Source organism: Gavia stellata, unplaced genomic scaffold (genome assembly GCF_030936135.1).
Source record: "Gavia stellata isolate bGavSte3 unplaced genomic scaffold, bGavSte3.hap2 HAP2_SCAFFOLD_34, whole genome shotgun sequence".
Classification (NCBI taxonomy): domain Eukaryota; kingdom Metazoa; phylum Chordata; class Aves; order Gaviiformes; family Gaviidae; genus Gavia; species Gavia stellata.
This window is the reverse complement of record NW_026776320.1, coordinates 3,738,323-3,749,182: the sequence shown is the minus strand read 5'-3', so window position 1 is coordinate 3,749,182 and position 10,860 is coordinate 3,738,323. Positions and strand designations below refer to the sequence as shown.

The following is a 10,860-nucleotide window of genomic DNA, read 5'->3' as shown; positions in this document are numbered from 1 at the left end:
ATGAGTGAGACATGGGGATGCACTCTCTGTTTGATAGCCTCAAGAATGTTACCCTGTAAATAGTTTTTGGGTCTGTGTGAGCCATCCCCTGGAACAGGCTCCAAAGAATCCCTAGGCTTGCGACTTGACTTGAGCCTTGGATCACTTTATTTTGGAGAAGAGGGGAAATTTGTGCATAGCTGTTTCGTAGGAGTGCAGCTTCTCTACTGTCCCCTTTTGAAATGAAAAGAGATAAGCTGTACCCTTGTGTAACCATGCAGATCTGTGTTTCCCCAGTTCAAGGTAGAGGAATCTCTCAGACATAACCGTCTCAGCATCCCCTTTGGTGTGCGGGGCTTACTTAGCAGCCCTCCTTTATCAAGGCCGTTCAGCAAGGGCCAAGTCAGCCTCTACGTATTTGGACTGAATGATTTGGCTGAGATTTCGTACTGGTGATATCTAGTTCTCTTGTTTTCCTCTTTAGATTTTTATGATGCCTCTTGGGGTAAGCCAGATAAGTTTGACTCGGCCAAAGCAAACTTCAGGGAGCTCCAAGTTGGCTATATTTGTCTGGGAATAACCAGTCTCACTCTGGGAATAGACATCTTACACTTCAGCGTGTTACGAAGCTGTTGCTCTCTATGTGGGCAGCCAGTTAGCCTAAAACCAACTGGTTTCCGGAAGGTTTTGTGTTTAGTCTTTTGAAAGGCTGCGGCTTGAGTGCATGCAAAACTAGACGAAGAAGATAGGATTGGAATAGCTAAATTAACCTTACCATAGAATTAAGTTTTAGAGCAGTAGTTTGTAATGCCCCCTGAACTCAGACATTACACTACCTTGTCATGGCAAATGTATTCTCTTTGGCTTGGCAGAGTGCATATGAATTGGTATTGTACTGGTTTGGATGATGTGCTACGATAGTTTGAAATTGGTTCATAAATTCCTGTGCTTCTCCCTTTAAAATCTAAACCTCTTCTGTTTACACTCCTCCTAAATCAGGATTTGGTGTCTACACAGGCAGAAAACGTAATTCACTGACTCCTAGATCGAGTCTGTTTCCTTGTCCGGGTTGCCAGCGGGATACTGATCTCGGAGAACGTGGCATCAATGGCTTATTTCGCAACTTTACTTTGGAAACCATTGTGGAAAGATACAGACAGGCAGCCAGGGCAGCCGTTGCTATTATGTGCGATTTCTGCAAACCTCCACCTCAAGAGGCCACAAAGAGCTGCATGGACTGCAGGGCAAGCTATTGCAACGAATGTTTCAAAATACACCATCCTTGGGGAACTGTGAAAGCCCAACATAAACATGTAGGACCAACCACCAACTTCAGACCCAAGGTAAGTATCCCGTATCTTACAGAATTTGGGTTGCAGCATTTGCATATAGCTTCAGACATATCTGTGCAATGGTAGTTGCTTTTTGGGACCGTTGTTCCTTTTTTGACTATTGCTGTTATTCATTGAGTGAACCATAAGCTTTTGTTCTTGCTGACAGCATGACTGCAGTTTTGAACATGTCTGCCTGCACAGATGATTTTCCTGAAAGTTTCCTTCCCTCCTCGCACCTCCCCCCGAATCCAGCAGTCAATGACAATGGGATAGCTTATTGCATATTCTGCTGAATGACAGTCTTATGTACCAAGGTGCTAGCGAGACTGGTGTCTTTGGGCTTTTCACCATAGACTAAGATAACATTTGGGGCTTGAGAGTTGGTTTCAGAGATGGTTTGCAATTTTAGCTTAGTGTGTCCATATTTATGCTACTCACTTCTATTTTTGAGCCCTTTCCTGTCCTTTCTTGTATGTGTGTGCGTGTGTTAAAAGATGATGCTTTTAAAGCTTGACTGTTGGCACTGATGTCGTGTTCTCCTCCTTGACATGACACTGAAAAGCTTTCTCAAGAGCTTCTCTTTGGTAACATGGAGTAGATGGACCCAAATGTCTTTCAGTGCTCTGGAATGAGGCAAAGCATTTCTTTTTTTTTAAAACACACGCGCACACATGTGCACAAGCACACCCACCCACACCCACCCACCCCCTTTTAGACGGTTTTATCTGTTGCTTGAGCTTGGAGTTGAGCAGCACTTTTTTTGCCTCTTCGAGCAGTTACTTCAACGTGTTCAATTTTTGAAAGATTACTTTTAGCAAACACCAGCTTTTTCGCAATGCTGTTTAAGCTGGTACTGGAATTAACGCTCAGCATGAACAACTTGTAATTGGAGTCAGACAGAAAAAATGAAACACTGGAGCCTTTTCTCTTTAAAATGACTGTGACTGGTGGTGTGGCTGCATTTCATCTGTTGCTCCAAGAGCAATGGCTATGTGGCTGATCAGAGTCTAGCTTAAATTTAAATCATTACAGTATTATGTCAACTCCTGCCTTAAGACAGTTCGTAGTTGTTTCAAGAGATGCTGGCATGGACACAGTTAAATTTGGCAGCGTGGCTGTGTTATATATTGCATTTACAGCTCTGAACAGGAGTGTAGGGAGCTTGAGGCACACAAACAACTTCAGGGATTAGCAAAATGGTTGATTGCAGTATGGAGGCTACATGATGTGTACACAGACATCGCTACAGGTTTACTCACTGTGAACCTCGTGAAACTGTGTGTGTTCATCTGCTGGCTTTCACTGGCATAGACAAATATAAAAGGTGGAAGATAAACTGAATATAAAGAATCCACTGATGAAATCAGATGCTGCTGTGGGGTGATTTAGTGTTTTGATGGTTTGTTGGCCACCTCAGTTTTTGGAAGTACGTCTGCATTCTCTCTGCTCTCTTTTTTTTTCAGATTTTGATGTGTCCAGAACATGAAATGGAGAGGGTAAACATGTACTGTGAAATCTGCAGAAGGCCTGTTTGTCATCTTTGTAAACTGGGTGGATGTCATGCAAACCATAGAGCAACAACCATGAGAACTGCCTACAAAACCCTTAAGGTAAAAGTAAATATTGTTGGACCTGGCCTTAAGAAGGGGAAAAGTACTGAGCTTCTGGTGTAAGGGCAAACTCCCTGTGGCAGGAAGCCAGGATGTGTGTTTAGAGGACACTGAACTAGTCATGAGGCATGCTGTTGTGCAACATCTGTTAATATCTATATTAGTGTGACATAGCGCACTTCTGAGAAACTGTATTTTCTATGAGGCTTGAAACATAACCTCTTAAAAGTCCTTCCACCTTGTTTTAGCCAACTAAAGTATAGCAGTACTGACCAATGCAAAAGGTTTAAGCAGTTTCTACTTTACAATCTAGCTTTTTTCAGGTAAGTGTCCTTGTGGCTTGGATTAGCTGATACTTCAGAAGCACTCCTGAAAAATTTGCATTGGAAGTATCTGTTGGGACCTTGTATGTTTCCGAAGTTGCATAGCTGTTAATTCGCAGTACAACAGGGAAGACTTGCAAACATTGCTTTGTTGTTAAAGAATGATTGCTTCTACCTCCTCTTCTTCCTTCTCTTCCTCTCTTGCTCACAAGAAGAAAAAAAAAAGGGGGGGGCGGAGGGGGGGAAGACCAGACCAGCCTGCCTTGTGCTCTTTGGCCTCCTTGCCTGTTTGCAAGGCTTTTCCTGTACAGCTGTTAACTCTTGCAAGTCAGGAAATGCAGAGACACTCCTAAGTTCATGCTTTGAACCACTCATTCTTCTAGAAAATCTTACTACAAATGAGTTAATAACTAACGTGGCTTTTCTGTAAGTTTTAGTAACGTCCTGAAGCCTCATGTTCCTAGCCTAAGAGAAGGTGGCACTTGTGGCTGGGGAAGACTGAGCCAGCTGAGGCTGTTACCTCTTGTCCTTAGAGGCTGTTACCTCTTGTCCTTAGAGGCTGTGCCCCCAGTCCTGCCCACATCAGTGGCCTGATGTCCCTGTGCAGTCATTGCGGGTCACTGAGCAATTCTCCGCAGGGTTGCTGCTCATAACTGGTGGCAGGCTGTTGTCCTTGTAACTAGATAAAGCGAGTGCTAGCTGGATGACCTGCCTGTGCTGGTTGTCGGTTTGGGTGGGATACCCTTCTTCTGCTAGCTCGCTGTGTTGTTTTCACAGGAGAAGCTTTCAAAAGATATTGAGTACCTCATCAGTAAGGAGAGCCAGGTGAAAGCTCACATCACACAGCTGGATCTGCTGCTGAAAGAAACAGAGGTAAGAGTGTCTTCCATGTTGTCTGGGGATAGCCCTTGCAGGGACACAGCAGAGACTCAAACTGTTTTCACTGAAGTGTTTCAAATCCTTTGGCTTTTTTCAGTTAGCCAGTAAAACAATTTCTGAACAGTTTGTGTTAGTCCTGAATCACAAATGGTAAGACCTAATCCTGACAGCGTTGGAAATATGGGCAACATACAGAGGGAAGTTAAGTTTTGGGTGCTGCTGTAAATTTAATTGAAAGAAAGCTTGTTTGATACCTTAATCAAAGAGAGGTGGGTTAGACTTACAGCTCTTGTGTATTAACGGTGCTTCACAATTTACACTGGCTGTTTGCCGCCTTGAGGATGTTGCAATAAAGTCAGAATGAAGAGTAAAATCTCCCTGCAGAAGAGTCAGAGCTGGGAGCTCACGTACAAGCTGAAAAACACAATGGCAGAAATTGCAGGAGCTCCTGGCCCTGCCTGTATCTTGATAAAGATTGTCTCTGTGCTTTGTAGTTCCTTTTATCCAGGGCACTAGTTAGAGGTGACCCTACAGTTCTGAGGGCATATGTGAGAAGCTGGGCTGGACCCCCATCTCAGTGTGGTTGGGGAAGGTGGAGGAGCACCTAGCTCTTGGGCATGAAGACTTCAGAAACTGACCTGTTTTTACAGTGCTTTTCCATGAGCTGTTTAGACACATGCTATGCGTAACTCAAGACATAATCAGAGGAATACTTTCCTGCTCTTCGTTCTCTGTGTTGATCCAGTAAACGCTCACTAGCTTGGGTGCAGTGCTGATCACATTTTCAGTGCTGATGGGCATAACAAAGCTCATTAGTCTTGTCTGTCAAATGGATGACTAGATTGCTGTGATACCTTGAACAACTTGAGGTATGTTTCTGTACACAGCCACAGTGCTGTGGAACCTGTCTAAAATGTCTTTTGTTCCCTCCTAGTGCAACAGTGAACGAGCTAAAGAAGAAGCATCTCAGAGCTTTGAGAAATTATCTCATGTCCTAGAAGAGAAAAAGTCCGCAGCTCTTAGGGCAATTGAAACTTCTAAGAATTTAAGGCTGGAAAAATTGCAAACGCAAGCAGAGGAATATCAAGGGCTCCTGGAAAATAATGGCCTTGTAGGATATGCTCAAGAGGTGCTTAAAGAAACTGATCCATCTTGTTTTGTTCAAACAGCAAAACAGCTTCATGACAGGTATCTTAATTATCTTCTGTTTGAAGTACAGATACTGTTCCAGGATGTCTGGTCAGTCATATTCTTTTGACACCTGCTAGCAAAGTACTGAATGCAGTACCTTGTATTGCAAAGGCTCAGAGATGGTCCCAGTACCGTTCAGTAGAAATTGCTACATTACAGTGTGCGTTAAGAAACAGCAGTCAGGAGGGGCTCTGTCCTGTGACAACACGTGGCCTTGTTCAGTAGGACTGCACTGGAAGGGTAGCCCATTCAGCTCACTGACACATTCCTTTGCTCAGAGATTGTATCGGGTATTTGCAAGTTAATCTAACAGGTCTCTTCTGGCTTTAAAGTCTTTGATCTTAATAGCTGTTCTCCATTAGCGCTTCACATCTATTGTGTTCTTTGAACATAATGCCCCAAATTGTTAAAATGCTCTACCAGCTGAACGATTACCTCTTCATTATCTTTACACTGATACCTTTACACTGCTGTACAAAAGACCTTAAATTTTGCATTGGAATTCTGTCTAGAGAGACAGAAGTTTCTGGGAGACATCAGTAAGTACATGAAAACAGCACTTTTTATAAAGCAAAACCTAGCATTTTTAGTTTAAGGAATGCACACATGTGAATTCCCTTTTCTCTGTTCTGCCATCCCTTTGCTTCTGTGCTTTCAGAATCCAAAAAGCTACTGAATCTCTGAAGAGCTTCAGGCCAGCAGCTGAAACTACTTTTGAAGACTTTGTGGTGGACATAGCTAAGCAAGAAGAGATCCTTGGTGACTTGTCCTTCCATTCCAATGGTAAATTGCGAGAGCATCAGGTCTTTCTCAAGTTACGACTTGAAGGGCTTCTCTGGAAAGAGGCAAAACTTATGCAGGGCTGCAGCTGCAGAACTCAGTCTTGTGACTTGCATTGTCCCTTCTGTCTCTGTGATCCACAAGGCATTACCTGGCAGCAATGCTAGCTTCAGCTTTGAAAAAGAAGCTAAGATGCCGTTGCATTCAGTACCAGTTTACATTGGCTTCCAAAACATTGTAGTTAAGTAATACTAGGTCTTCCTAGAAGCTTTTTGTTAACATGACAGAAAAGAATAGGCTTTTAGATGCTTTTTTAGCTGCCAGCAAAAATAAATGATACAACTTTCGAAGTAAAAACAGAAAGTAAGGGATTTATGTAAGTGCATGAATGGAACCATCCTCATCTGTACTCTTTAACGGATTGAGTCAGATTTCTGCCCCCACCCCCACCCCCCGCAAGTGCTATAGCCACTCAACAAAGGGCTTGTATGGTTAATTCTAAAACAACAGATATCTAAATTTGAGGGTTTTTTTCTCCTGAATCTCTGGCATTCCAGGTCTAGAAATACCAGAAATCAATGAAGAGCAGAGCAGAATGTACAACAAAGCTCTGATCAGCTGGGAATGCCCTGGGAAGACAGACTCAGCTGATATCTATGTTCTTGAGTATCGTAAGCTTAATGGAGAAGAGGAGAGTGCGACGTGGCAGGAGATCAAAGTTTGCAGCAAGAACAAAGTAATATCTGATCTTGATGATGACAGCTCCTATGCCTTTAGAGTTCGAGGATATAAAGGGTCCATCTGTAGCCCTTGGAGCCGAGAAGTTATTTTGCGTACGCCTCCAGCTCCAGGTATTGGGTTTTCTTCTGTCCACAAGGTGTTGAATCTGTGTCTGTCGGTGTTAAGAGCTGTAGGTGGTTTCCAGTAGTTCCCAGACTTCTACTCTACTGTTACCGGTTGCGTAAATGTTTAGAAGCACTGTTAACAAACAGGTTAAGTAGGTGGCATGCTGAGACCGTTTTAGCTTGCATGACGTTCCCGGTAGCCTTTAAAAGTGAGAAATTCTGATGCCAGCATGACTTAAAATGTAGTTTATAAGCACAGAAGGCCAAATACTTAACTAAGAGGAAATTTTTTTGGATACTGTTTTTCAGTTTTCAGTTTTCTTTTTGATGACAAATGTGGGTACAACAGCGAACATCTCCTGCTGAACCCAGGAAGAACCTCTGTGGAAAGCAGGGCTGGATTTCCTCTACTGCTGGGATCTGAGCGCATGCAGATCGGATGCTACACAACCCTGGATTACATCATTGGCGACACCGGGATTGCCAAAGGGAAGCACGTCTGGGCTTTTCGTGTGGAAGCCTATTCATACCTAGTGAAAGTGGGAGTTGTTTCTAGCAACCAGATACAGAAATTGTTCCATAATACCCATGATGTGACCAGCCCAAGGTAAATTGCAGACTCTTGCTCAATACATGTTTTATATAAGGAGATGGCTTTTTAAAAAATAAGTTAAGAGTGAGTCTGGTCGCAATTAGTACACAAGGTGAACCTAACTAGTGGAAAGTAGCTTGAAGGATATGCTGTAAGCAGGTTGTCCTGTTCATCCCCTGCTATTAGCAGAAAGGTGTTGTAATTATCCAGAGTCCTATTTTCATTCTTTTTGGGAAAGAAAGGAGGTTCCTATAGATGTCAAGATGTGCCAGTTAAAGCAAGAAGGTAAAAAAAAAGCATCGCTTGCAAGATTGAAGCAATGTTTAATTGTCAATAGTAAGACTCTGCCTTAATTTCCTTAGCATACTAGGTTTGGCAGCCATTCAGAGGTACAATGTTCACTGTGTGTATCTGTGTATCTTTGCTGTAGCTTGCGTCACGGTGGATTCCAAGTCACTGGCTTATCCCAGGCTATACACTTGCATATGGTACTGGAGTGCTACTGATCCCAAGCCAAAGTACAGTGGACAAACGAATAAAAAGATTTCAGCTCTGAAGTATGGTTGTAGTAAGCCTGGATGTGTCTAGGAACTGCAGGCTGGGAAGCTATCTCCTGAGGACTCTTAACTTTTTCAGGAATGTAAAAAATGTATCAGCTTCCTCCTGTGTAACATACTGAAAGTGTAAGAACGCCTGTGTCTTGAGCTGCTTAAAGCCAGACGGAGGCTTTTTGCAAAGTGAGAAATTAGATCCTGATTTCCTGATTTCTTTTTCCTTATCCACACAAATACCTGGAAAACTTTGGCTGACACAAATCCAATCTCCCCCCAGACATCCCAAAAATGCAAACCTAGCTAGGGATTGTCGGCACAGAAGAATGTGTGCTTCTCCAGTGTGTCTTCATCTGGTGACAGAAGTAGGGGGCAAAAGCATGTAGACTGAACAAATCTGGCCACAAACTTTCCCCAGTAACCAGCTGGGAAACAGGGGTTCATGGAAACCTCCAGGCAGAGCACTTTAAAAAAAACCAAACCACCAAACCAAAAACTTAAACCACTACTTTTTGTGTTGTGAATTTTAAAGACAACGTAATACAGCAGTGGTGAGGAAAACTCATAGGACAACAGTCATGTTAAATGTATTTACTCGTGTCATTTAACATTATGTAAATGAAGTTAAACATACCTTGTCTGTAATCATTAGTCATAGTCGCTAAATTACTTTTCAAGTTAACTAATTTGCTATACCTGTAGGTTCATTAATGATTACCTAGCATGAGTACATTTAGATACATCCGCTCCTTAGTAAAGCCTTCAGTGGTCTTGTCCTCGTTAGCGTTTAGCTGTTATTTATTGTCTGAAGTGGCCCAAGTGAGTGTTCTCCACCTACTAAATGCGTCTTCCCTCCTGGCTTAGGTATATTTTTACCCCACAAGGTGTTGCAGGTGACCATGTGGTGTTTCTTGTCTTACAAAAATGTTTTCTCCAGTTCACATCACTGATCCCCCTTCAGAATTTGACAAAAGCAAATGGTTGTTTTTCTGTTCCAGATACGAGCAAGACAGTGGTCATGACAGTGGGAGTGAAGATGCCTTCTTTGACTCACCACAGCCTTTCACACTGGTCACTTTAGGCATGAAGAAGTTCTTTATCCCCACAACACCTGCTGCCCCCAAGGATCCAGCGAGCAGAATCCTTCCCCTGCCATCGTGCTTGGGCATCTGCCTCGACTGTGACAAAGGCAAGGTGGGGTTCTACGACGCAGGCCGTATGAAATGCCTTTATGAGTGCGAGGTGGACTGCTCTGGCATAATGTACCCAGCATTTGCCTTAATGGGTGGTGCAGCAGTTCATCTTGAGGAACCTGTCACAGCAAAGTACGGGGAGTACCACGACGACATCTAGTGCAGTGATCTCTTCCCATTGCTGTTCTGAGGTGGAAGACGAGAGAGAGCAGAAGAATTCTACCTTAGTTTTCACTCCTGATTAATTACATTCTGTCCACATGTTGCTTACAAGCCTCTGGGTCATGCTTTTTTTAAACAAACGGTTCAGACACATCCCACACTAGTGGGAAATGTTCTTCCAGGAACTCTCCTGCCTTTCTTGTGATCTGTGCAATGCTTTTCTCCACAGACTTTCTTCCCAGGGGGAAGCAGGGAAGAAGTCTGACTAGCAACCAAAATTACTCTTCGGGGGTAGAAATCTACCTTTTGTGTAACGTAAATCCTTACATAGTCAGTTTTGCATTTAATGAAATCAAAGCTGACAGCGTGTGATTGCCATTCTCCTTTCAAGAAATCTGCCTGAATGCCTCTGAGGGGTCAAATGCTTTCCAATTAACCCCTGAGCACCAGGGGTTGGGCCCTTCAGCACGAAATAACATTTGCAAAAATACAGTATAAAGCAGGGAGAAATCAGAACTGCAGCTGAACGTTTAGGTTTTATTTGGAAAGAGGAGGGTAAACTAGAATCTGATTGCATGTCATATACCTTTAATGTGACGGTAAGCTAAAACTCTAATTCTGACACCTGGTGTCATGTAGTTGGTGGCATAATGGTAAGTTTCTTGACTCTTCCAGGCTTTTACTATAGGCTATATAAAAATATATAAAGTGCAATTCTACCTTAAACATTTCGGCGAAGCCACCGAGGCGAAGGGCTCCGGAGCAGAGGATCGCGACGGGGGACCCTTCCTAGGGCGGCTAACGGCGAAGGCGAAAGCTCAGGGAGAGGGTGCCCCAGCCCCCCCCACACCGCCCCCTGAGCCGGCAGCGCGAGCTCCTGACGAGCTCCTGACGAGCTCCTGACGAGCGGCAGCTCTGACTCAGCGTGGGCGGGGACTAGAGGGGCGGCGTTCCAACGCCCTCGGGTACAAGAGCAGCCCCCAGGGAGCGCGAGCGACCCGGAGCGCGGCAAACAGGGCGGGCAAACAGGACGTGGCGCGTCAGAAGGGCGTGGCGCGTCAGTTTGCGCAGTCAGGGCGAGCAGGGTAGGCGAGCGGGCAGGGCGCAGTCCTGCCCTCCTGGCTCTGAAGGCTCTCCGGACGAGTGGTCACTGCCCCCCCTGAGGAGGCCCAGCCACGGTCTCCACTCGGCTGAAAGCCATTGCCAGAAGGAATGTGGCGACCCAGACGGAGCTCCCGCCCAAGCACGCGGCTGTCCAGGTCTCCGGCTGCCCGGAGTGCCTGAGCCTGTTGCTGGCGCCGGAGGACCAGAGAGACAACGCCTGCGTGCGGTGCGACCAGGTGAACGATCTGCTCAGCCTGGTGGCAGAGCTGAAGGAGGAGGTGGAGAGGCTGAGGAGTATCAGGGAGTGCGAGAGGGAG

At 44.7% G+C, this 10,860-nt stretch overlaps 1 protein-coding gene across 1 annotated transcript; it reads left to right on the top strand.

The window, feature by feature from the left end:
* Positions 1 to 1,163: 1,163 nt before the first annotated feature.
* LOC132320835 (E3 ubiquitin-protein ligase TRIM36-like) lies at positions 1,164 to 9,437 on the top strand. Its single transcript, XM_059834462.1, has 8 exons — positions 1,164 to 1,322; positions 2,777 to 2,923; positions 4,024 to 4,119; positions 5,060 to 5,313; positions 5,975 to 6,099; positions 6,654 to 6,947; positions 7,251 to 7,548; positions 9,083 to 9,437. The coding sequence occupies exons 1-8, from the start codon at positions 1,164 to 1,166 to the stop codon at positions 9,435 to 9,437; spliced, it is 1,728 nt and encodes a 575-aa protein (XP_059690445.1).
* The last annotated feature ends 1,423 nt before the right edge of the window (positions 9,438 to 10,860 follow it).